The 27,952-nt window shown below is 45.1% G+C and overlaps 1 protein-coding gene across 1 annotated transcript in view; it reads left to right on the top strand.

Annotated features, from left to right (window-relative positions):
* CAMTA1 (calmodulin binding transcription activator 1) overlaps positions 1-19,544 on the top strand; it is a 1,701,345-nt gene extending 1,681,801 nt beyond the window's left edge. Inside the window, exon 23 of the mRNA XM_088455852.1 lies at positions 15,659-19,544. Coding sequence (XP_088311978.1) covers positions 15,659-15,691 — 33 coding nt within the window. The 3' untranslated portion in view covers positions 15,692-19,544. The remainder of the gene's footprint in view (positions 1-15,658) is intronic.
* Positions 19,545-27,952: the final 8,408 nt, after the last annotated feature.

Below are 27,952 nucleotides of genomic sequence, written 5' to 3'. Positions count from 1 at the left end.
CCCAGACGATTGTGCTCACCCAGGAGGTTCGCCTGTCCCTTACGTGGTGGTTACAGACGACCCACCTCAACAAGGGACGTCCGTTCTGGGTTCCAAATTGGGTCCTGTTGACAACGGACGCCAGTCTTCGGGGCTGGGGAGCAGTTTCGGGTCCACACTTGTTCCAGGGCAGGTGGACGCCGACAGTAGCGGAGCTTCCAATAAATATCTTGGAACTCCGTGCGGTCTTCAATGCTCTCCAGCAGGCACAGCGGTTTCTCCAGGGTCGCCCGGTGCAGGTCCAGTCGGACAACGCTACCACCGTGGCCTACATAAACAGGCAAGGAGGAACTCGCAGTCGGGCGGCTCTCGTAGAGGTCTCGCGGATCCTGGTTTGGGCGGAGCGCAATCTTCCGGCCATATCAGCGGTCTTCATCCCGGGAGTGCTCAATTGGGAGGCGGACTTTCTAAGTCGCCAGGACGTTCATCCGGGGGAATGGTCCCTGCACCCGGACGTTTTTCAACTACTGGTGGACAGGTGGGGTCTTCCAGAAATCGACCTCATGGCGTCCCGGCACAACAACAAGTTGCCGGTGTATGGGTCTCGCACAAGAGACGAAGGGGCGTCTCTGGTGGATGCTCTGTCCGTCCGGTGGACGTTCCGGTTCGCATACCTGTTCCCTCCGGTCTCCCTTCTTCCACGGGTAATCCGGAAATTCAAACAGGAAGGAGGGACGCTCCTGTTGATAGCTCCCGCGTGGCCCAGACGGCACTGGTTCTCAGACCTTCAGGGTCTGTCCGTGGACATTCCTCTGCGGTTGCCGCTACGACCTTGCCTTCACCCGGACCTGACTCGGCTGTCTTTGACGGCGTGGCTGTTGAGACGGCCATGCTGAGGTCCCGGGGGTTTTCCAGCTCTGTGGTGCGTACCATGTTACGAGCTCGGAAACCGTCTTCCGCGAGGATATACCATCGCGTGTGGCATACGTTCTTCCAGTGGTGTCGACCGAGAGGTTATGCACCGTGGGAGTTTCGTCTGTCTCGGATTCTCGCCTTCCTGCAAGCGGGACTAGATCATGGGCTTCGCCTTGCTTCTTTGAAGGTACAGGTTTCGGCCCTATCTGTCTGGTTTCACCGTAGGATTGCTACAATCCCGGATGTGCGCACCTTTATGCAGGGTGTTCTCCGCATTCAGCCGCCCTTTGTTCCACCTGTGGCGCCTTGGGATTTGGCTGTGGTCCTGAGGGCTCTCCAAGGACCGCCGTTTGAACCACTGGGCTCAGTGGATCTTAAATGGCTAACAGCTAAGACTGTTTTCCTTCTGGCCATTGCTTCGGCCAGACGTGTTTCTGAGTTAGGGGCTCTTTCTTGTAGACCCCCTTTCTTGGTTTTTCATGGGAACAGGGCAGTGCTCCGCACTCGGCCCGAGTTTCTTCCCAAAGTTATTTCCCAGTTTCATATTAACGAGGAAATAGTTGTTCCGGCCTTTAACTCACCGGGTCTTTCCGTGGGTGAGGCCTCTTTGGATGTTGTGCGGGCCTTAAGGACTTATGTTGACCGCACTTCTTCGTTTAGGAAGTCGGACGCTTTGTTTGTCCTCTTTGGCTTCCGTAAAAAGGGTTGGCCTGCTTCAAAGCAAACTTTGGCAGCCTGGATCCGTATGGCTATTTCTGAAGCTTATCTTCATGAAGGCCTACCGGTCCCTCCTTCTCTGAAGGCTCATTCCACTAGGTCTGTGGGTCCTTCGTGGGCAGCTCGACGTGGTGCCTCGGCAGTTCAGATCTGCAAGGCTGCTACGTGGTCTTCTGTCCATACCTTCGTGAGGTATTACAGGTTTGACACCTTCGCCTCTCAGGATGCTTCCTTCGGGCGGCGGATTCTCCTTTCTGCACAGGAGCGTCCCCACCCTTAAAGGATACTGCTTTGGGACATCCCCAAGGTATCCTGTGGATACCCTATGGACCCTGAAGTAGAAAATATGAGATATGGTAAGAACTTACCCTTGTTATCTCTATTTCTACGAAGTCCATAGGGTTCCACAGGACTCCCGCCCTGTCGCACCTGTGCTGCAGATGGGCTTTGCTCTGGTCACCGGTTTTCCGTCTCCCTCTGGTGAGAATGTGATTCTTGTATGTGTCCAGATCTTTGTTCTCTCTCTTCCTTCTCCTCCTCCGGCCTATGGCTTGGTAACTAACTGAGGTGCCTTGGCCCGGGGGCGGGGTATAGGAGGGGGACCTAGTGCATCCTGGGAGGCTGAAAGCTTAACTCTTTGGTGCCCTGCGACTGACGTCACACCTATACCCCAAGGTATCCTGTGGAACCCTATGGACTTCGTAGAAATAGAGATAACAAGGGTAAGTTCTTACCATATCTCATATTCTCTCAGTGTATACACCCAGTATCGTTTGTCCTGCACTACAGAAAGTTCAAGGGATTTCTTTCACCAATTTCTTTCATACAGCTCATCGTCTAGAGCAGGGATGGGGAATCTCAGGTCTGGGGGCCATATAGGGCCTGCAGAATTATTTGGTCTGGCCCTTTGAGCTTTTTTCTGCTAGCCTCATCTGGCTAGCAGGGTGCCTAGACTGGCACCCTGCATCCAGAATCTATGCAGCAGTGCCGCCTGGGACGCTTCAGACGGTCACACCGCTGCCCTTACAGCTCCTCAGAGCATCCTCAGGATGCTGTAATTACTGGTGATTGTGACTCCGCCCCCTTGTGACATCACATGGAGGGGGCATGGCCTGCATCGGGGCCGTGAATAATGTTATATATATATCAAAATGGCTCTCGGCAGAAAAAAGGTTTCCCACCCCTGCTCTAGTGTGTATGAGCCTTTAGTGCTCCTACTGTTCAATTCAGACTCTGTGATCGGTCCAGTCCTGGTTTTGTACTCATACTCTGCTGTGATCAGATTTATGTACTAAGGCCCTGATTCAGAGACGGACGCTCGCTCTGAATCTGGGCGTTCTTTTTTTTCGCACATATGCAGAGCTGGACACAACTGGGGACCCGTAATGCTCTGCATCAGCAGCATATGCAACCGGGTTTACTACAAGTGCTCATTATAAGTTTCTAGTTACTGCCATATACTGTATTTGGTGCAAAAGATATTCCTCCTAACAGGCAAACATACGCTCACAGCCGCAAGTGTAGATGCGGTCAGAATGTGCCAGACTCTGCATTCTCATATTTGCGTGCGCTCATTCTCTGAGCAAGCAAAAGGCGAAGATATGCTGCGCAAATGGGCTTGCTCTCTAAATCAGCCCCATAATCAACAAATAGAGGCCCTGATTCAGAGCCAGACGCTCTGACAGAGCGCTCGCTCTGAATCAGGGCCAGTCATTTTTTTTTTTAGAACGGCCTCCTGGCCGCTCGCATAGCTGTGGGTGACCACCCACAGCTATTGCGAGCGGCCAGGATGATGGTCGCGATGATCAAGACCATCGCGACCATCGGGCTTGCGACAAGACCCTTGTGCTAGAGTCTCGTGGCCGCAAGCCCCAGAGAGCTTCCGGCTCTAATAGAGCCGGAAGCTCTCCCACTGACATTTGCTTGGGAACGCCTCCGTTTGTGAAGCAACGCCTACAAAACGGGGCGAGCTGTCGATCAACATCGACAGCCGCCCCTTTTGTAGTGAGCCATGGAGCAAGAGAATTTTTCTCTCGCTCTGGGGCTTGCGCATGCGCAGGGCGGCCGCTGTGCGTGCGCAGAGGCCACCATCGACCCACTCGCGAGCGTTCAAGCACTTGTGAGCGGGTCTGAATCAGTTCCTAAGATTGCATGTAGGTGCACAGAACCAATCAGAGGCATTGTATAACTTGCACCAGATGAAAGGTAATTGCTGCAATGGTTACAAATGAGGCCTTATGACAGGGGCTAGGAAGCATGGCACAAGCATAGTTCTGATGTACTATGCATGGTGTATTTTATTTTGTTTTACTGTAAATAGAATAAATGTTGTAAATATATATATATATATATATATACCAATAAGAACAAACAGGCGTCACTCCCAGACTGATGTAGAAAACGAGTGTATTAACAAATCGACGTTTCGGGGCCTTTCACCCCTTCATCAGGGTCATGTCCTGATGAAGGGGTGAAAGGCCCCGAAACGTCGATTTGTTAATACACTCGTTTTCTACATCAGTCTGGGAGTGACGCCTGTTTGTTCTTATTGGAGTATGTATGGACATGTGTTACCATAGAGGAAGGCACCCCAGCCAGTTATAGTTGGTGCCAGCTGCCAGCAGAGTGCCGGTTCTTGTGTGTATGTATATATATATATATATATATATATATATATTTACCATTGAACAGTTAGGCTGCAGCTCCATTCATGGCGATGTCCAGCTGCGCACATTTCTGTTTACTACGGTAGGCAACATTCGCTTCTATAGGGTGCAAGAAGCAGTAGGCAAAGATTTTGAGAGGTCCGACCGCTCAGATGGGACTTTGCCACATTGCAGTGAATTGAATTGCCCCCTTATTAGACTGACATACTATGCCTTGCCACTTATGTGTTATGACTAGGGTAATGATACATATTGCATTCATTATTTAAACTGGTTACAGGTGGACATGCAAGAGATGAAGTAGATGTGGTTAGAACAACCTGCAGACGATCAGAGCAACAGCACGTCATAGGGGAGCTCCCCATTCTAAACATAAGGAGTAGATGGGTAAATTAGTGGTCACAGTTAAATCTAGAATAATGATAAATAGAGTAATAGAAAACTAACTCTCCTTGGAAGTTCCCTTTTAAATCCAGAACAATGAATTTCAGCCTCACCAACTCTTGCTTGTCCATGTATAGCAGGGGCACAGAGGGTGTGGTGGCGGGAGGACTGATTACCCAGGCCCGAGCTTGTTGAAGGTGGCCGGGGGTCAGCTGCAAAGGGGGACACGCCTCCCAGATTTGGCCATGCCCCCCCCCCTTCCCCCAGTACATTGACGCCATTCAGTTCTCAACAGCCCTGATGCATAGGTAAGATTGAAGTGGGAGGGACTAAGCAAACACACAGCCAATCAGAGTATCTAGAGGTTATTAACAACAGGGAAGGGTTAGGATGCAAGAAGGGAGATTTAGGGGGAAAAAGGGGGAGGGTTAGTATACTTACCTGACCCTTGTCGGAATACCGAGCATCAGGATGCTGTCGGCGTTTTGAAAGCAGGCATCCCAACTGCTGGTATTTTATACCCAACCCGTGCCATGTTACATGATCAAAACTCAGTGTGCTCTCCTGTATGACACATGTACTTAAAAAACAGGCCACACCCACTGCTGTGACCTTACTTTAGAGCCCATTTATATTTCAGTTAAAACACATTTAGATTTGAGGTCCTCAGTACATAATTATCTTGCCATTGTGTTATGTCAGTTGTCTGCAGTCAGAACTGCCAACAGAAATGGTGGGGCCTGGGACTGACAAAATATACAGTCCCCCACCCCCCTTACCATGTTTCTGCAACTCCAGCACTGCAATCTCTCTCGAGTTCCAGCCAGCTCCCTCCTGTCTCCCCTGCCAGCCCCTTCTGTGTCCCCTGCCAGCCCCCCTTTTGTCTCTCCTGCCAGACTTCCTTCTGTTTCCTGCCAGCTCCCTTCTGTCTCACCTGCCAGACTTCCTTCTGTGTCTCCAGCCAGCCCCCCTTCTGTGTCTCCTGCCTGACTTCCTTCTGTGTCCCCTCCCAGCCCCCTTCTGTGTCTCCTGCCAGCCCCATTCTGTGTCTCCTGTCAGTCCCCTTCTGTGTCTCCTGTCAGCCCCCTTCTGTATCTCCTGCCAGCCCCCCTTCTGAGTCTCCTGCCAGCCCCCTTTCGGTGTCTCCTGCCAGCCCCCTTTCGGTGTCTCCTGCCAGCCCCCTTCTGTGTCTCCTGCTAGCCCCCTTCTGTGTCTCCTGCTAGCCCCCTTCTGTGTCTCCTGCCAGCCCCCTTGTGTGTGTCCTACCAGCCCCCCTTCTGTGTCTCCTGCCAGCCCCCCTTCTGTGTCTCCTGCCAGCCCCCCTTCTGTGTGTCCTGCCAGCCCCCTTCTGTGTGTCCTGTCAGCCCCCTTCTGTGTCTGCTGCCAGCTCCCTTCTGTGTCTCCTACCAGCCCCCTTCTGTGTCTCCTGCCAGCCCCCCTTCTGTGTCTCCTACCAGCCCCCTTCTGTGTCTCCTACCGGCCCCCCTTCTGTGTCTTCTGCCGGCCCCCCTTCTGAGTCTCCTGCCAGCCCCTTTCTGTGTCCCCTACCAGTCCCCCTTGTGTCTCCTGCCAGCCCCCCTTCTGTGTCCCCTGCCAGTCCCCTTCTGTGTTTCATGCTAGTTCCCCTTCAGCACAGCATAACCCTATCCGCAGTCTATCCCTTAGCACAGCTTAACCCTCAGCACAGCATAACCCTCAACACAGCATAACCCTAACCACAGCCTATCCCTCAGCATAGCATGATCCTCAGCACAGCCTAACCCTCAACACAGCATAACCCTCACGGCAGCCTAACCCTCAGCACAGCATAACCCTAACCACAGCCTATCCCTCAGCACAGCATGACCCTCAGCACAGCATAACCCTAACCACAGCCTAACCCTCAGCACAGCATACCCCTCAGCACAGCCTAACCCTAACCACAGCCTATCTCTCAGCACAGCATAACCCTAACCACAGCCTATCCCTCAGCACAGCATAACCCTAACCACAGCCTATCCCTCAGCACAGTATAACCCTAACCACAGCCTATCCCTCAGCACAGCATATACCCTCAGCACAGCATAACCCTAACCGCAGTCCATCCCTCAGCACAGTTTAACCCTAACCACAGCCTATCCCTCAGCACAGCATAACCCTAACCACAGCCTATCCCTCAGCACAGCATAACCCTAACCACAGCCTATCCCTCAGCACAGCCTATCCCTCAGCACAGCATAACCCTAACCACAGCCTAACCCTCAGCACAGTATAACCCTAACCACAGCCTAACCCTCAGCACAGCATAACCCTCAGCACAGCATAACCCTAACCACAGCCTAACCCTCAGCACAGTATAACCCTAACCACAGCCTAACCCTCAGCACAGTATAACCCTAACCACAGCCTATCCCTCAGCACAGCATAACCCTAACCACAGCCTATCCGTCAGCACAGCATAACCCTCAGCACAGTATAACCCTAACCACAGCCTATCCCTCAGCACAGCATAACCCTAACCACAGCCTATCCCTCAGCACAGCATAACCCTAACCACAGCCTATCCCTCAGCACAGCATAACCCTCAGCATAGCATAACCTTAACCACAGCATAACCCTAACCACAGCCTATCCCTCAGCACAGCATATCCCTCAGCACAGCATAACCCTCAGCACAGCATAACCCTAACCACAGCCTATCCTCAGAACAGCATAACCCTCAGCATAGCATAACCTTAACCACAGCCTATCCCTCAGCACAGCCTATCCCTCAGCACAGCATATCCCTCAGCACAGCATAACCCTCAGCACAGCATAACCCTAACCACAGCCTAACCCTCAGCACAGTATAACCCTAACCACAGCCTATCCCTCAGCACAGCATAACCCTCAGCACAGCATAACCCTAACTACAGCCTATCCCTCAGCACAGCCTAGTACCGGCTCTGTCTGGTTTGTTTTAATGTTGATGCTGAGACCCGTGGAGTGCCCTCCATTTTTATATATATATATATATTTATATTTATACTGTGTATATATATAATATAGATTTAATACCTCGAGCGTTTGTGTGTTTTGTGAAGTCGCCGGGAGTGCCGCCCATAGCTGCGTGTGTGTGTATATATATATATATATATATATATATATATATATATATATATAGTTGATGGACAATGAATTAGGAATTTTTCAGTTTCTTGTAAAATTTTAATTAGATGGCAAATACACATATTTAATACTTTATATAAACATTTTTTATTTAGCAGCTTTTGCATGCATTAGGTTAGCAGCATATGACTCTGCGAGTACATGGTTGGCCCACCCTTGGCATTGATCATGGCTTTTACTCTTAATGTGTTTCTATAACTAACGCTGATTCTATCATCATGATGCCAAACCTGAATCAGTCGTTCAATCAGCTGTCTCTTATTTGTGCAGACAATTTCACTGATTGCATCTTTCATCTCCTACCAAATGTTTTCAATTGGATTCATGTCGGGACTACTTCCAGGCCAGTCCAAAACTGGGATGCCGTTTCTACGAAGGTGCTCTAATACCACTTTTGCCGTATGGCATGGCGCCACATCTTGAATGAATATTCCTTCATTTCCTGGAAACCACTCTCTTATCTGGGATATAAGACAACTGTTAACAAGCTCAATGTACTGCTCCTTTCTCATCATGCCTTTCTACCATAACCTTCTGTGGATGCTTGCCGCTCTCAGGAAGGAGCTCGTCACCAGGTCTTCATCGACATACTGGTTGTGTTCGTCCATAGTCTGTACATTACTCTCGTCAGAAAAGCACACCTATAATTAGCAAGTACAGTAAGAGTTATGATTAATAACTGATCTGTGATGTGGGTATACAATCGGGAACCCGACTGTCATATCCCAGCGAGGGTGAAATGCCGGGCGTGTAGATGTAGACGCCTGACATTTCCACGACGCCGGGAGACCGGCGCCCGACATCCCGATCGAAGGGATGCCGGGTGCTGCGAGCGGACAGGTGCGGGGGGGGGGGGAGGATTAGGTTTAGGGCATCCGGGGGGGGACTTAGGGTTAGGCACCCCCCTGGGAGGGTTAGGGTTAGGCACCCTTGGGAGGGACTTAGCGTTAGGCACCCCCCCGGGGGACTTAGGTTTAGGCAGCGGGGAAGGGGGGGGTTAGGGTTAGGCACTTGGGGAGGTTTGGGTTAGGCACCCCTAAGGAGGGTTAGGGGGTTAGGTTAGTTTATACTTACCGTAGGGACGATCAGGATTTCCAGCGCTGTCGGGCTTTGCTGCCGGGCTCTGCTCATCTGTCAGCCAGGCACTGCCGGGAATCGAACCGCTTACGTGATGTGAACCGGCCTCTTTTGCCTAAAATTGGTAGATATCAGAGCACCTTTTTATTGTTATTAATAAAAAATATACTGTAAATCATTACACTCAATTCTGACTGGCAAACACACAAGAGCCATTAATATTTCATAAAATGAATTTCTTACCTTGGCCCAGTCACCCACAATCCAAGTTTTATATTTGTTGGCCCATGCTAGACGTTTTTTCCTCATTGCTGGTGTCGGCTTTGGGGCCTTATTTATCAACAAGTTTTATCATTGTGATAAAACTCATGCGTATGATAAATGGTGCTCCAGCCAATCAGCTTCCAACTGTCATATTTCAAACAGATGACAGCTGGGAGCTGATTGGCTGGAGCACTATTATCATTATTATTATCTTGTCTGGTTAACAAGCTCTTAACACAAACTCTGCAAGGTGCAAGAAACTTTAGCTCCTGCTTCCTTCCACATCATCTTCATCACACACGTGGCTGGCAATTTTCGGTTATCAGTTGCAATTTTCTTGAGCAGTCTGTCCTGTATGGGTTTGGTTTTTTACGATTGCTTTTGCAGTTTGAATGTTTTGTTGGCGTTACTGGTTCTCCTAACTTCAACTTCCTCTTGATATTCCCGGCACTGTGAGGTGAAACTTTAGTAGCGTGTGCAATTCCACATGCATTCATACCAGAATGTTGAAGCAAAACCTCTATTTCACGCTTTTTTCGTGGACTGATATCCTTCAATTTTCCCATTTTTCTCACGGTAAAAATAACAAACAAAAAACTAGGAAATAAACGTTTAAACAAATGTAAATGGGTCTTAAATTATTATAATATATATCAGTATTGGTTAAGAAATGTAACAAACGTGCGCCGAGAAAGACTGTGCTTTAACAATGTTCACAGAAGTTCTCTGAGAACACAGAAACAAAAGAAATGGCGGGAAGACGATTTAGCCAGCTTGTGCTGCCACCTGGTGGAACAATATGGCAACAAACTACCTAAATGAAACTACTGTATGTTGTATGTTCACATCATAGACTATAAATCAGACCATATTTACTATATATTCATGATTTTTGAGGTACAAACCTTACAAATACATAAAATGTGGAAAAATCCTAATTTATTGTCCAACAACTATACAGTGTATGTATGTATGTATATATATATATATATATGTATATGTGTGTATATAAACAACAAATAACCCTTATTTTGTGCTAAGGTCCAATACAACTGCACCTCACAATGGAACCCCTGTCGGAGGGAACCCAGAATGTAATACACAAACACAATATACCAGAGGGCACTACCATATATTACAAAATCATATAATAAAAAATGTGTACAGTTCAAATCATTTTTAGGTGAATGCTTGTACTTGTATTCAACTTGCAGCAGTCCAGAATAAACACTTGTCTTTTTCTTCATATGACATAATGTGGTGAGTGGGGAATGTCCTGCAATTATACCCTCACACCAAGAAAAAATCACCCAAGAGATATGGCCAATTGGCCTATTATTAGTGAATGTCACAATAGTTTATTTTTTTTATAAAATGATTTGAGCAAAATCCGAGATTGCTTACATCATATAAAATGGTGACGAACCAACGCCTTCGTTCGGTAGGTGTTAACGACCATCAACACCCCTAAGGGTGTGAGCTCATTGCTGGGGACCACACATATTGCAGATGAATAAAGCCCCAAAAACACGACTTGTTACATCCCTTGAATGGGGCTTCCTCAGGGGTACACTCTTACGGAAATTACTTTAAACTTTACACAGAAGATTAATCCCATTATGGTCTGACGCCGCTAATAGCGTGCAACCAGTAGAAAACTGCACCGAAGAGTTAGAGCTTGCAAATCCCAGGAACCATACTCCTTACACAGTTACCATTCTCTGCAGTTTGACCCTGTCGACCATTTGTATCAGTCGACCTACATCCATGTCAACCTTTTGTTCAATCAGTTGGTGTTGCCCTCTTTAGTGTCGATCTATTATACCTGACCCCATTCAGCCAGACGGATGTACACAAGGGAAGGAGTTTGTAGCTGCATTTGCATAAACTCGCCGACGGGCGAACGCCAATTGGCGCTGCTGGGTACGATTTTACATTTATACTCAGAATTAGGCCCTCTGTGTCTACTCCTCTCCTGCAGCCCCGAGGTGGTATTCATCTTTGGACATTTTCCATGTGTTGAAAACCATCCAGTGACATAAAAATCAGAATTTCATATATACTCTGTCTCCAGTTTATACATTTTGCAAACCAAATCCTCATTATTTTGTGCATAATTAGGTATTAGGTGCATCCAGACTGCGTCTGTCCTGCAGCACTTGGAAACACTGTTGATCCTTGTACCTCTGCCCATCGTCTTGCACAAATCCACATGCGGTGGAGATAGGAGACGCAGAGCTTTGAGTAAAACGTGCGCACTTCACTGACAACAAACATGTTCGCACATATGCAGAGCTGAACACAACTGGGGACCCGTAATGCTCTGCATCAGCAGCATATGTAACCGGGTTTACTACAAGTGCTCATTATAAGTTTCTAGTTACTGCCATATGCTGTACTTCAGTGATGTCAAACTCGGGCCTTCCAGCTGCTGTGGGACTATATGTCCCAGCATGCCCTGCCACAGTTTTAGCATGCTATAATATGAAAACTCTGACAGTGCATGCTGGGATGTGTAGTTCCACTTCAGGTGAAGGGCCCGAGTTTGACACCACTGCTTTACTTGGTGCAAAAGATATTCCTCCTAACAGGCGTACATACGCTCACAGCCATAAGTATAGATGCGGTCAGAATGTGCCCGACTCTGCATTCTCATATTTGCGTGCGTTCATTCTCCGAGCAGGCAAAAAGCCGAGATATGCTGTGCAAATGGGCTTACGCTCTAAATCAGCCCCATAATCAACAAATAGAGTTTTGTGACATCACAACATTTGCAAAATACTTACTGTATTCCTAAATTCTCCTGTTTGAATCACAAACCAGCATCAGGAGTGTAAGAGATTGTTAGAGAACAATATGTGGTTTTAAGAAGTCAGCCCCAATTTCAGCACAAAGGAGGAGGATGCCTACGGGTAAATAGTTGTGGCCTCACCTGACATGGGCATGGTACGGGTATATTGGGATGTGGTTTGGTCGGATTAAGGTATAACTATTTTTATTCCTATTTTGCCTGTTGGGATATTGGCAGGTAAGTACAGTACTATGCTGTTAGTACGGTGACCGGTGACGTCACAAAGTGCATATACTGTATTAGTACAATGACGTGTGGCTGTGTGCTGCTGTCCTTCCTATGTACTATCATCTAGGAGTAAGCTGTCGCACAAGATTTAATAGTGATAATAGGGATCTGCAGACGTGCACAAGAGGATTGCAGTTTGTATATACATCCAAATAACATGTGTGAACCAGATTTTGTCTCTGATTTAACAGTGTAAAAAAGTGGCCTTGTTATAAAAAGAAATGTGTTGTGCAGGGTTGCATTGAACACCGAATTCTCAGTGAAGCTCGTCAAAGTAGAGTTGTCACCGGATTAGATTTTCCAATGTTTTACCCCCCCCCCCCCCCCATTGTAGCCGGCTCTTATATATTTCCTTACTCTGACTCTCGCTTTTACCCCCTTATACCCATCTCCATTTACCTTCACACTCCGAGGACCCACACTTAAGGCTTGATTCAGACGCCAATGCATTCTCGGTTACACATATTTGTGGAGTCGCAGCTGCTGTAATATGCAAATGTCAGTTTCAGCCATCCCCCATATCAATGCCTGAGGACCGTGCAGGTCCGCCGGTGGACTCGAACACTCCACCATGGGCGTGCACCATCGCCTGCAACAGTGGACTTACTTAGGATGCCCTATAGCTGATGCAGTGTGTTCTTCTGAACTCTCTCTAAACATGGACTTGGAGCTGCGGCTCTGCATTCACTGACACGCCCATGAGACGCCTTTTTTTTGTGCCTTCACTTCAGGCCGCCTCCCAGGAATGCCCGTGGCATCCACAGCTGAGATGGGAGCGATTCCATCCACAACAGCTGTCTCTGTGTACACCCAGTAGTACGCATGAAATGTAGAGGTTTCCAGGATTTTCTGTAGCAAATAATCACTCAACTGCGGAAACATCGTCACTTCGTCCACCCCTGAACCGTTACTTATGTTAATTATGGCTGTGGAATACAGCAAAAGTTGCATGAGCGCTACATCTTGCCAATTGCATCATCAATATCTGCCCAAATATTTGGGGTACAAACATTCCCATATTAGGTCACACTCCTCGTCTACCCAAGCCATGCTTATTGCGGGTGAATCCACGCCCATTTTCCGGTGCCTCATTCCCCTCTGGATGCATGGCATTTGGACTGTTGGCAGGACTGCTAATGATATGCGCTGTATGAAGGGGTGGAGTATTTCTACTTAAAGCCTTATGAGGTGAATAAGCTTTACAAGATCGTACTGACACAGTGGTTTGCAGCCTGAATAGGTTTATGCTATGTGTAGTCTGTACATTAGTTACAAATACACAGTACTAAAATTGCTAAACTATAGCAGCCAACCAGGCACTTTATTTCATGGACTACCTTGCATTAGAGCAGGGTTTCCCAACCTCGGTCCTCAAGGCACACTAACAGTCCAGGTTTTAGTGATATCCATGCCTGAGCACAGGTGGTTAAATCAAAATAATTGCAGTACTAATTAACACACTTGTGGCCCTGATTCAGAGCCGGACGCTCTGACAGAGCGCTCGCTCTGAATCAGGGCCGTCCCTCCTCCTTTTTGGAGCGGCCTCCTGGCCGCTCGCATAGCTGTGGGTAACCACCCACAGCTATAGCGAGCGGCCAAAATGATGGTCGCGATGGTCAAGACCATCGCGACCATCGGGCTTGTGACGAGACCCTGCGGTAGGGTCTCGCTGCCGCAAGCCCTGGAGTGCTTTTGGCTCTATCAGAGCCAAAAGCACTCCCACTGACATCACTAGTGATGTCAGTGGGGCCGGCCCCAGACGGTAGGCGTTCCCATGGGAACGCCTCTGTCTGGGCAGCCACGCCCCCGGCACGCCCCCTTTGGGGAGAGACCCATAAAGACGGCTTGGCCGTCGTTATTCGGGTCTTGCGCATGCGCAAGACGGAGCCGCCTCCATCGTGCGCATGCGCACTTGGGCAACATCGACCCGCTTGTGAGCGCTCAGCGCTCGCGAGCGGGTCTGAATCAGGCCCTTGTGCTCAAGTATGGCTATCCTTAAAACCTGGACTGTTAGTGTGCCTTGAGGACCGTGGTTGGGAACCCCTGCATTAAACTGATAAAAGCAAATTGCTGATTCGGTGCTAGGGCCAGGGCAAACATTATTGCTAAATGCAGCGTTAATTAAAGCAAGTGACTGTCAGACATAACCAGTTATTTTCATTATGAAACAATTACCAGCTGTGGTGCAATAAAAGGTGCAGAATTGAATATGATTATGTAATTCCACACACATAACAATGGATAGAACTGGTCACTCTGTTAACTTGACTTCTCTCTCAGCTGCCGCACTACCATCTAGATCTGGCTGATATAAGTATCTGTGGCCTGCAGGTGCACTGAATCAGCCCAGATTTATAACTCCGGGCAAAGGAACTTTAATCGTGATAACCTCACCCTCCTAACCACTTAACAACTGGCAACATTGGTGACAAAAATGGATTTATTAGATAAATATTTGGCTGTATCATTATTCCTTCAAAAAAAAAAACCACAGGTCCGATTCAGCTAGCCATGAGGTTGCCGTCAGGATGTGGCTCCGTGGGATTTCAGGGTAGTAAAACATTGCTTCATTTTGCTTGCTTCCCATAGAGGTGTGGAAAGATAAGAAATGTTAAAGCTCCGGAAGTGAGCGCTGACGGACATTTCCGTAGGATCCATCGGAAGCTTGTGGCTATATGAATCCGCCCCATGGTGTTTAGTGCTAGTCCCACCAGACTCGTTTTAATTGACCGTATTCTTTAATTTTGCATTCATCTATTTTATGTATAACCGCACCCACATTCAATTAAACTTTAGGCGTCCTAAAGCCTCATTCTTCCAGACCAGTAGAGATACAGGGGCTACATGCAAGGAAGTCCTGCACTCAGTAACATAGCCTCCGACACCTACAACACTAGGACAGTTTGGTGGATTCTGAATAGGAATTGCATTGCGTTGCATTGTCAGAGAGAATCTGATGGGACAAGGTGTCAGCTTCCACTCTAAAAACCTATCCATATGCAATTAGTAGTCAAAATTCTCCAGGCTGCCATGGCGGGGGAATTTCCATAACATCCGTTGGTGTGAATGAGTATCTCTTGCACATTGAACCCTCAAGTTGCTTTTATTTGAGGGTTCGGAGTTGATGGATAAACATGACTTAATGTCTGGAGTTCCCCTTTAATTTAAACCCCCTCTAATTCTTTACTTCCCTGGTAACATCAGCCATGGAGGGAGGATATGGTGGAGGGCACTTACAGGACAACAGTTGAAAACACACTTTCGGCAGTTTGATCAATGGCTGTTTTGCTATTTCACATGGCAGGCACTTATGCATGAGTATTACCTTATTTTGTTTATGCAGTAAATCCATGTAACTTGCACAAGATGTCTGTATGCATTCTTAAGGCTGTCTCACTATATATTTCCTTCTTTTTTTTTTTTTCTTCAGAGTGAAAGAATTGAAAAAGGCCAAGGAACTTGAAGAATTAAATCAGCGTCCCTTAGCAATGTGACAGCGCTTTTTGGACTGTTTTCATTTTCTGTTTTTAGCAGAGACATGCAACAAAAAAAATAAAAATAAAATAACACTGCGGTTTTCAAGAGATCATCTGCAGGATTTTAACAGTAATCTTTTTGGTCATTGCATTTGCACTTTCATGGACAACTTTTGCTTTGTTCAACAAGACATCTTGGATTTTAATCTTCTGTTGAATCATGGGAAACAAACAAAATATAATGGCGCCAGGAGATGATTGAGAGTAGCTCCAATCTCTGAGGTGGGAGCAGCATGATTCACATAGGGCTGAATTCAAACAACGTGTGGAACTGTACAAATATTATACCAAAAATTATTGAGGAAAGGTGGAAATGCACAAGCAAAGCCTGAATGCAAAACCCAGAGCCATCAATCACTCACAAAGAGCTAAGCCCATGGGAATCCTTGAATGAATGAAGAGTTTGGACCATATCTTAGCTTGACAGACTTATGTTCTTACTGTCCTTACCTGAGCTGCTTCTTGTACAGATCCCCAGCTCTGAAGTATTTTGCATACATACACCATATAACATATGCAATGTATATCCATGACATTAGTTACAGTAGAGCTTAAGAGCATTATCGAAACACAAGTCTACAAAGAACGTAGACTTCACGTGTATCTGCCTTTTAGTGTGGTCCAGGAATTTGTCGGACCGTACATAATCCTTATTGGGTTTTTTCAAAATGCTTTATTGGTTCTTTTACCCATATATGTATATAGACATATCTATGCATTGTGCACATTATATTTTACGTGAGAAGGATTTAGTCCATGGTGAATACATTGCTAACACAGAGGTAGATCAAAAAAAATGCTAACGTCACCATTTTGAGATTGTTAATAGGATTTGGTTTAAATTATATATTATATATCCATCTCACAAAAATGATTGTGCACTGTATAATTACTACTATCCCCTATATATACATATATATATTTATTAAATATTCACATAACACATGAAGAACCAACCGCTCAGTCCACTGGCCACTTGGTTGAGTAGCTAATTTGTCCCGTAGATTAGTCTCAACAGCACGATGGTCACAGTGGACAATGTACACCCTCATCTCTACCAGTGTTTGTAATCTTCATTTTTAAAAGGTGAAGACACCATAGAATGCTGGAACTTTTTCCTCACTACGAAATTACCAGTATGTTATGCACAAATAATTATAATGAAAAGATATACAAGTTAGGAGGCAGGATGACTACTGTATGTTCTAAAAATGTATTTTTTTTTTTTCATGATTATAAATGTTCATATACGTAAAGGTTTTAGCTATAGACTCTACAAGCATAGCTGAAAAAAAAAAACACAGAAAAAAACCCTTGCGTCTATCGATCGCTTTTAAACATATACTGCCCAAAAGGGTTGCATTTACATTGCCTGAACATTTTGCCACCTAAAAATCAATGTGGTGCTGCGTGCTGGCCAGTTAGTATATTTGGTCTTATCATATAACAAACCTTAGAAAGATTTGTATATAGAAGGCAGGCCTGGAAATGAGAAATATTATTTGAAAGTGGTTATTACTGACTTGAATGAAATTACTTACATGGATGTGGGTCAATAACATGGCTGGAGATCACTAATATTTGTATAGTTTGCTGGGATTAATTAGAAAAGTGTGGATGTGTTAACTGTATATATTGTACATATATATAAAAAATAAGATATGTGCATGAAACAAAAGAAATGAACAAAAAGCAAAGCATTAGTGGCTATGGTCTGTAAAATGAATCAAACATTTTATTTCACTATAAGAGTACTTTATTTTAAATGTTCTTTACAAGAACATTTTGCTAAAGCATGACTAAACTGCAAAAAAAGAGCTATTGTATTTAGACTTAGAGAAAAAGCAGAGTAACATTTCTAAATGAATATGTTTACATTTAAATTTTTTTGTCTACCAAAACATTATATCATCTTATTAATTTTTATTTTATTTTTTTAATTTTTTTTTTATTTATTTTGCCAATGGTGCCAAGTAATGTGAATGCTATATTGCTTAAGAAAATTAAGTTACATTTGCAAAAGCAGATACTCATAAAAAGGTATATACGCTTAACACCATACACTCACGCCAATTAAAGAAAAATGTAGACTTAAATTCAATAAAAATGTAAAAAAAATAATAATAATAATAATAAAAAATATTAAAAAAATAAATAGTAAGAAAGTAGAAAATATGTTTCACATTTTCATATCTCCCTGCTGGAAGTCAGAAAATGTAAAATAATTGCACACAAACAAAAGTGTAAAAAAATAATGCAAACTGGTCTTGTAGGGAACTCATGGTATATATGATTATTTCCACACAGAAACAAGCCAAAGTGATCAGATTATGAGGTATTTGAAAGACAGAAAAAAATACAATAAGTGTGCTTCGGTATTAAACTTTTGGCATTAATTGCCAATACTTGTCTAAACTTTTAGAATACAATCTGTTACATATTTGATTGTAAGGGGAGACAGTACTATTCAGGGTGTACTAGCCTTTTTCCCCTATAAAACAGTTTCTACTGTATAATTTTTTTTTATACTGAGAATTAAAAATGTAAAGATTACACAATGTGCATATGTAAGAAACTTTTAACCAGGTTGTTCGAGACGAAGGTTTAAAAATGAAGCTAAAAATTGATGAGGTCAGTACTCTTGTTGCATTTTTTTAATAGCCGTTAATTTCCTTTCACGCGAGATGTACAGATAGGAACAAGCTAAAAAAAATGATGTATATGTTCTATACTTCTCATGTGATCACGCACAATCTGCCATTATGAATAGTCTGTACATTAAAAATAGATATATACTGCTCTTTTTTGATGGGACATTGAGTGTCCTAAGAAGAATGTATTTTATTATGTATTCATGAGGAACGGGAAGAATAACATATCAAAACGCCTTTTTGGAATAACAACACTGCTCTTATGTATTAGTATTAGCATTAGAAGAACTTTTAGAATTTTGTTATCTGGAATTGTATATTAAATATTTCCACTTTTCATGAAGAATGTAACTTTTTCTCACCCTGGCAAGAGTACTGGTCTCAGTCGTAATGCTGTATTCTCTGTATATTTGTACTAAAAAAAAAAAAGGTCAGTGTTGTTCGGTGTGTCAATAACGTTATCAGAGCCGTAACGTGCAGGACCTTTCCAAGCTACTGTACCAACATAAATGCAGTCACAAGGGCCTGTTCGAGAGCATCAGATGCAATGAGCTTTTCAGATTAAAAAGGGCATCTGACAAAGCAAACTTTTTTGCAATAGACCATTCCTTGGCTGTGAAATTTTGGATTTTGAATGTAAGATACATACAAACAGTTCACTTGTACGGGATACATGACTTTTCCCAAGTGCCAGGAGTCTGTCATAATGTGTAACTGTTAAACTTACGCTGTCTCTCAGCCTTTTATTTTAAGCTTCTAGTGTGAACATTAAATCAACAACAAAAAACAACAAAAACCCATCTGTACTGTGTGAGAGAAATAGAAAATATAACGTGAAATCCCTACATGGTTGCACGCTTACGGCAGTTCCACACAGTAGTTGGCGCCAACGGGGGTCCCCAAGGCTTGCATGTAAAGCTAATATAGATGTCTTTTTTTGTAAGTTTTATTTTTGTAATTGTGCATGTAAGAAAAACATCACTGAATCAATGGATCTGTTGAAGAACTCAGCTGCTGGAACCATGCAAAATGTTTTGAATTGCCCTTAAAAAACTATGGAAAATGTTTTCTGAATGCTTTCTATTCTTCCTGCTGTAAATTAAAAACAAAAAATTAAATTTCCCCATAATACGTGTTTTACTGCTTAATTATTTAGCTTTTTTTTTTAGATATTATTTTCCTGTAAAAAAAAAATACAATGGAAGGAAACAAGCCTTTAAGTTTAACCATATGCATTTTCTAGTAAATTTTCTACCGCCTTTAAAAATAGTAGTCAAATTGAAACAACTGTATTAATTAAGGTTTTTTTATATATATATATATATATATATATATATTTCACATCTTGTCTAAATAACTTAAATCTAATTAATGAATCTAATTTATATAGGCCCAAATGTACCAGAGTGCAAGCTTTGCAAAGTGCTGAGATTTCTGCGGCTGAGTACTTATATTTGAAGCAGCTTTTTTTAACGGGTTGGGTACGGGATCTGGCGCACAGAATACTGGCGCTGAGAATCCCAACGCTGGAATCCTGAATGAGTGGCAATGCTGACACCTCTTGGTAAGTACCCTAACGCTCCTTTCCCGCATCCTAGACATAACCCCCCTCCCTCGCGGCCTACCCTAACCTTCCCCCCCTGCAGCCTAACCCTCCCCCCTGCAGGCTAACCCTACCCCTAGTGTCTAACCCAAACCCCTGAACCTAACCCTCCCCTTAATACTTACCGTTGGCATGTCAGCGGTTGGGATGCTGTTGACAGGATTGTGACTGCTGTGAGCATTCCGGCACTGACATTCAGACCTCCAGCATCCTGACTTTCGGGATGCCAACTACATCCCTTTTTAACAATGCAAACCAAAAGTGGTCTTGTCTTGTAATGTTAAAAATGGCTGCATTAAATCTAAGTGCTAAATCAATGAAATCATGGCACTTTGCAAATCTTTCACTTACATTACATTTGGGCCATAATTTACATCAGAGTGCCATTAGGAGTAATTTGATGTTTGAATGCAATAAAATATTGTAATATCTGCAACCTTCCTTTGCAATAGTCACTGTTCCTGTGGGCAACGTATATACCACATACTGTATGTACTGTATATATATATATATGTGTGTGTGTGTGTGTATATATATATTTATATATATATATATGTATATATATATATATATATATAGCACATAAAGTTTGGGTCTCCCTGCAGCTTGAATACGTAACCGGGTGCCCGCATATAGTCAGCAATACATCCCTCGTACGTGCGGCACTCCTTGCATAAAGGATATCACACCGGCAGCAGCATAATGATCAATGTTTCAGTGCCTCTTTATTAATAGCACTTTCATCAGTATGCCCATGGCGAACATTTTGCCAATTTGAGCCCAGAACATACGTATGGAAAATGCTTCTCTAGATAATGGCTAGATGTTGATACGACGGAATCGGGTAATAAATGATGTGTGTGAAACATAACCAGCGAAGCCACGCCCTTTTATGTTTTTTGTGTATTGCAAGATGAGCCCCTCTAGATGCAAATGATAATGCGCTGTTACTCCGCCTCACCATCTCCCAGCTTTCCGTCAGCGGCTGCCGGCAACTCACGTGGAAAGCAGAGAAAAGAGGCGTTGCTTTCGAGGCGCAAACCCGGTGCTGATTGGCTGGGAGTTGCAAGCCTGGAATCGACGTGTTGGAGAAAGTAGGTGAGGGAAGAGCGCCCCCTATGGCAGCAGCCTCACCTGTTGTGCCACTGGCACGCCCTCCCTCATTATGTAATAGCTACGTCACAAGAAAGATTCTTGTCCTTGAAAACGGTTAACTAAACCGAAATGTCGGACATTCACACGCTGTGTTAGTGTGATTTTTTTCCTCTAAATAAGTCCCGTGAGTGCCGCCTTTTTGCTCTTATAATATATATATATACTTGCTCTATATATATATATATATATATATATATAGTAAGCAGCACTCGGTAAATGAAACTGCGTCACACAGCGGGATAAAGAAATTCTTTATCCCGCTGTGTGACAGAGTTTTATTTACCGAGTACCGCCAAGCCTGCTTACTACATTTTTGGACCCTGACTTCAGGGTGTCCAGGAGGGCGCCGGGCTGTTACTAAAGGGAGTGCTGCCCATTCCGACTAGTATATATAAATATGCAGAATGGGAGGCACTCCAGGGACTTGCGTCATGGAATTAATGTAGGCACATACGGCAATGTAAATCCAACGTTTCGGGTTGAATAAACTCAAAACATTGGATTTACATTGCCGTATGTGCCTACATTAATTCCACGACGCAAGTCCCTGGAGTGCCTCCCGTTCTGCATATTTGTACCAAGTACCAGGGGAGCTGACTCCCGGGCAAGTTATGTTTATATTGGGAGTGCTGATCTATGGATCTCTCTCTCTCTCTCTATATATATATATATATGTAGAGCATGTATAGCTCATGCACTAGGCTAGAAGGCCTACTGGGGGCGCCATCTGGGGTGAATATTTGCACCTTCAAGTAGTTAATAGACTGCCATAGAACGACAACTTGCAGTCACACTGCATGGAGCAGGGCTGCTGGTATTCCAGTCAGGTTTTTTATACCAGCTAACAGCACTACAGGAAAATTGGGTAAGTAAAAAGTGCAATGTGGGGGCTAATTTGTTGTGCAGGAGTGGCCATGTTGGGTTGCAGGAGGGATGGACATGTTGGGGTACAGGAGAGGAGCATGTTATTGTGTGAAAGGGGGGGCACGATGATGTGCAGTACTAGGGCATGTTGGTGTGCTGGAGGGGGGGCATTTTGGTATGAAGGAGGGTCAGCATGTTGGTGTGGAGGAGGGGGCGTACAGTAGGGGGGCATGTAGTGTGCATAAAGAGGGCATATGTGGTAATGCAGGAGGAGACATGTTGGTGTGCAGATTGTAATGGAATGTGGGTGTGCAGGATGGGAGCATGTGGGTGTTGAGACAGGGGCATATTGGTGTGCAGGAGGGAGGCATGTTAGTGAGCAGGAAGAGTCAAGTTGGTGAGCAGGAGGGGAATGTGTGCAGGGTGGTATGTTGAAAAAATATTTGAGAAAAGCTGGGCACTGCTATCACCCTCAGCAAAATGGAGGGGGGGGGTGCACCATAGCATACTTGCTCCAGATGCTATGGCTCAAAGCCACACAAACACAAACATATAAGTATGTATATACAGCAGGTAAAATAAGTATTGAACACATGAACATTTTTCTCAGTAAATATATTTGTAATGGGGCTATTGTAATGAAATTTTCACCAAATGTCTGCAACAACCCATGCAATCCACACATGCAAAGAAATCAAACCATAGATGTCCATAAATTAAGTTATGTATAATAACGTGAAATGACACAGGGAAAAAGTATTTAACACATGAAGAAAGGGAGATGTAAAAAGGCATGGAAAGCCAAGACACCAGCTGAAATCTATCAGTAATTAGAAAGCAATCCTGACCCTTGTCAGTGCAAATTAATATAAGCTGGTTCAACTGATGGCCTATAAAAAAGTGTCTCATTACCAAGGTGTCACACAAGAAACATCTCGTGATAGTTAAAAGCAAAGAGCTGTCCCAAGACCTTTGCAACCTTATTGTTGCAAAACATACTGATGGCATTGGTTACAGAAGGATTTCTAAACTTCTGAATGTTCCAGTGAGCACTGTTGGGGCCGCAATCCGAAAGTGGAAAGAACATAATTTCACCATAAACCGGCCACGACCAAAGTCTCCTTGCAAGATTTCTGACAGAGGAGTGAAAAGAATTATCAGAAGAGTTGTCCAAGAGCCAAGGACCACTTGTGAAGAGCTTCAGAAAGACCTGGAACTAGCAGGTACAATTGTTTCAAAGAAAACAGTAAGTAATGCACTCAACCGCCATGGCCTGTATGCACGCTCACCACGCAAGACTCCATTGCTGAAGAAAAAGCATGTTGAAGCTCGTTTAAAGTTTGCTGCACAACATTTGGAGAAGCCTGTGAAATACTGGGAGAATATAGTCTGGTCAGGTGAGACCAAAATGTAACTCTTTGGATGCCATAATACACACCATGTTTGGAGGAGAAATGGCACTGCACATCACCCCAAAAACACAATACCAACAATGAAGTTTTGAGGTGGGAACATCATTGTGTGGGGCTGTTTTTCAGCATACGGTACTGGCATACTTCATGTGATTTAAGGAAGGATGAATGGAAAAATGTACCAAGACATTCTTGATAAAAATCTACTGCCATCTATCTACCAGGATGCTGAAGATGAAACGAGGATTTGAAGACTGTTTGTGTGGAAGAATGGGCCAAAATCACACCTGAGCAATGCAAGCGACTAGTACAGGAGGTGTCTTGAAGCTGTCATTACCAACAAAGACTTTTGTACGAAGTATTAATTCAATTTCAGTGTGTGTTCAATACTTTTTTCCTGTGTCATTTCTCATTATTACGTATAACTTAATTTATGGATATCTATGGTTTGATTTCTTTGCATGTGTGGATTGCATGGGTTGTTGATGATATTTGGTAAAAATTTCATTAGCCTTGATTTTGGGTGATTTGTTCTGGTGAGTGGGAATAATTACAGATTGTGAAATTGATGGTACTAAGAAGAACAAACTATTTACATCCTTAAGAAAATGTGTAAGTTTATTGGTGATATGGACTAACATTCCAAATTAACATGGACTGACATTACAAAGCATACTGAACATTGGTTTCTATTATCCTCTGAGGTTCTTTTCTTTTCTCTCCCTCTCTCGTCCCTCCTTTTAACTGGAAACTGAGGAATGTTAACTGTATGTGTTAAAATAATAAACAGCAGTGAGGTAATTGCTTCAGGTGTTGATGGCTCTTCACATTTAACACAAGAGGTACAAGAGTACACAAAGAAAACTATGCCTATAGTTTGTTATACCGGTGAAGGCAGACATTTTGTGCAGTGGTCCACTTCCGACTATTGGTCCAACCAACAAAATGGCTGCTTCCATTGAATGAAGATGATGGATTCACTATAAGTAGAAAGGGCAGGGCCGGATTAAGGTCTGTGGGGGCCCCTATTAAATATGGACGAAATGGGGGTATGTGCAATGGGGACCGTATCACTCGTAAGCGGTACATTGACAAACAGCGATAAGCTAAGCTTAGCGCTGTTTGTTAAATACTGAAAGGAGGACATTTAGCACTGTCTCCCCAGTGAAATCGAACTTCAAGCACACACAAGAAAAAAATGCACATTATACACCCACAGGAAAAACAACACACATATAGGCACCCACATGAAATATTACTCGCCAGTTGCACAGTTATCCACATTACACTGCACATAGTGCCAGATTCACACTACACTACATAGTACTAGTGCCCCTTATTCATGTTATGACACACAGTAGTGCCCCTTTTACACAATGCCCACAGTAGTGCCCCTTATACACAATGCCCACAGTAGTGGTGCCCCTAATACACATAATGCCCACAGTAGTAGTGCCTCTTACACAATGCCCACAGCACAGCAGTAGTGCCCCTTATGTAATACCCTCAGTAGTGGTGCTCCTTATGCAGTGCCCCCAGTAGTGGTGCCCCTTATGCAATGCCCCCAGTAGTGGTAGTGCCCCCTGTAGTGGTAGTGCCCCTTATGCAGTGCACCCAGTAGTGGTAGTGCCCCTTTTGCAGTGCCCCCAGTATTGACAGTGCCCACAGTGGTAGTGCCCCTTTTGCAGAGCCCACAGTAGTGCTGCCCTTTATGGATTGTCCCCAGTAGTAGTGCCCTCATTAGTAGTGCCTGCAGTAGTCATGCCTCAGTAGTAATGCCCCCTGTGGTAGTGCCCCCAATAGTAATGCCTCCTGTAGTAGTGCCACCTGTATAAATGCCCCCACTAGTAATGCCCCCAGTAGTAGTGCCCCAATAGTAATGCCCTTTGAGTATTGCCCCCAGTAGTAGTGCCCCCAATAGTAATGCCCCCCAAGTATTGACCCCAGTAGTAGTGTCCTCTATAATCAGGGGCAGATTGGGATGAAAAACCAGCCCGGGAAATTTATGGAAGCAGTCCTAATGGAGGCATGTCCTGTTGAGGGGGTGGGGTCTATCGAGGAGGGCGGGATCCCTCATCATTGGACCTGATTCTGAGTTGGACACAAAAATTTTTTTTTAAAATGCTTTTCACTTTACTTTTAACATTGAACCCAGTGTGGATCTTGCGTGTGTGCGTTAAAATTTAGTGTGGATTCGGCTATTACGCTCTTCCTAAAATACACATTATAACAAAGAAATATCCACACAAAAATTAACATTTAAAAACATAATCATATATACATACACACACACACACAATCTAAAGGTAATGGCCAGCTTTGCCTGGCTTTCTTTTTATTTTTTAAACTATTGCTGTCCACAATGCTGCCTGAATGTATTTATTTTTCTACTCTCTCTTTCTCTCTCTTCTGCTCCCTGCTTCTCCTCCCCTTTTCCCCCTTTTTATTCCATCCCTCACTTCCGGCTCTGTCTTTTCCTCATATCTCTTTTCTTCCTCCGCACTTTCTCTCTCTCGCTCTGATATTCTCCTTCCCATTTGTCTCATCCCACTACTTTTTCTCTCTCTTCCCTCCTGTCTTCCACTTTTCCCCCTCTCGCTCTCCTGCCCTCTATGTCTGTGTCTTCTTCCTTTCTGACATTCTTTCTTGATAATTTTTTATAATGGAGAACATTGATGGTGTTTGTGTGTTATTAAATGTGAGTGCCAGAGTGAGTGTGTGACAGTAACATTGTGGGTGTTTGTGTGACTGGCAGGACTACTGTAATTGATGAGTGTAGGGACATTGAGGGTCAGTGTGAGTGATACAAAGGTGAATGTGACAGTGAGTATGAGTGGCAGGAATATTGAGATTGAGTGACAGGCACGCAGTGTGAGTTACAGGGAGGATGAGAGCAGGGACACTGAGGGGGAGTTACAGGGAGGGTGAGAGCAGGGACACTGAGGGGGAGTTACAGGGAGGGTGAGAGCAGGGACACTGAGGGGGAGTTACAGGGAGGGTGAGAGCAGGGACACCGAGGGGGAGTTACAGGGAGGGTGAGGGAAGGGACACAGAGGGGGAGTTACAGGGAGGGTGAGGCCAGGGACACCGAGGGGGAGTTACAGGGAGGGTGAGAGTAGGGACACCGAGGGGGAGTTACAGGGAGGGTGAAGCCAGGGACACCGAGGGGGAGTTACAGGGAGGGTGAGAGCAGGGACACCGAGGGGGAGTTACAGGGAGGGTGAGGGAAGGGACACAGAGGGGGAGTTACAGGGAGGGTGAGAGTAGGGACACCGAGGGGGAGTTACAGGGAGGGTGAGGTCAGGAACACCGAGGGGGAGTTACAGGGAGGGTGAGAGCAGGGATACCGAGGGGGAGTTACAGGGAGGGTGAGAGCTGGGACACCGAGGGGGAGTTACAGGGAGGGTGAGAGCAGGGACACCGAGGGGGAGTTACAGGGAGGGTGAGGCCAGGGACACTGAGGGGGGGTTACAGGGAGGGTGAGAGTAGGGACACCGAGGGGGAGTTACAGGCAGAGTGAGAGCAGGGACAACGAGGGGGAGTTACAGGGAGGGTGAGAGTAGGGACACCGAGGGGGAGTTACAGGGAGGGTGAGGCCAGGGACACCGAGGGGGAGTTACAGGGAGGGTGAGAGTGGGAACACCGAGGGGGAGTTACAGAGAGGGTGAGAGCAGGCACACAGAGGGGGAGTTACAGGGAGGGTGAGAGCAGGGACACCGAGGGGGAGTTACAGGGAGGGTGAGAGCAGGGACACCGAGGGGGAGTTACAGGGAGGGTGAGGCCAGGGACACTGAGGGGGAGTTACAGGGAGGGTGAGAGTAGGGACACCAAGGGGGAGTTACAGGGAGGGTGAGAGCAGGCACACAGAGGGGGAGTTACAGGGAGGGTGAGAGCAGGGACAACGAGGGGGAGTTACAGGGAGGGTGAGAGCAGGGACAACGAGGGGGAGTTACAGGGAGGGTGAGAGCAGGGACACAGAGGGGGAGTTACAGGGAGGGTGAAAGCAGGGACACAGAGGGGGAGTTACAGGGAGGGTGAGAGCAGGGACATCAAGGGAGCTCCTTTATTTAGAGATATAGCATCTAGGAGGGCATGTGGGCAGCTACCATTATTGTGGAGTGGAGTACTTGCGAGATATGTGTGTGTATATATATATATATATATACCGTGTATATATATATATATATATATATATATATATATATTATATATATATATATATATACACACACACACACACACACACACAGTATATAACATTTCTACAGCGGACTACATACAAATTTATAAAAAATTAGTTTTCATGAAATTCATAAGCAAAAAATAGTATATATATACTCCAGGTCATGCTGTGACAGTAGTGCGGCGGCTGCAGGGTCCAAGATCGCTGTATGATGAATGTCAGACCGTGCTGGAGTACCACTGGGCAGGAGAGCTGAGGAGGATGAGGAACCGCTCCGTCCCCTGCTAAATCCGGCATCACGACCAGCTCCTGAGTCCTGA

This window comes from Taudactylus pleione, unplaced genomic scaffold (assembly GCF_031769625.1).
Source record: "Taudactylus pleione unplaced genomic scaffold, aTauple2 ptg000673l, whole genome shotgun sequence".
NCBI lineage: Eukaryota > Metazoa > Chordata > Amphibia > Anura > Myobatrachidae > Taudactylus > Taudactylus pleione.
The sequence above is the reverse complement of the archived record's forward strand: the minus strand, read 5'-3'. Positions and strand labels throughout refer to the sequence as shown.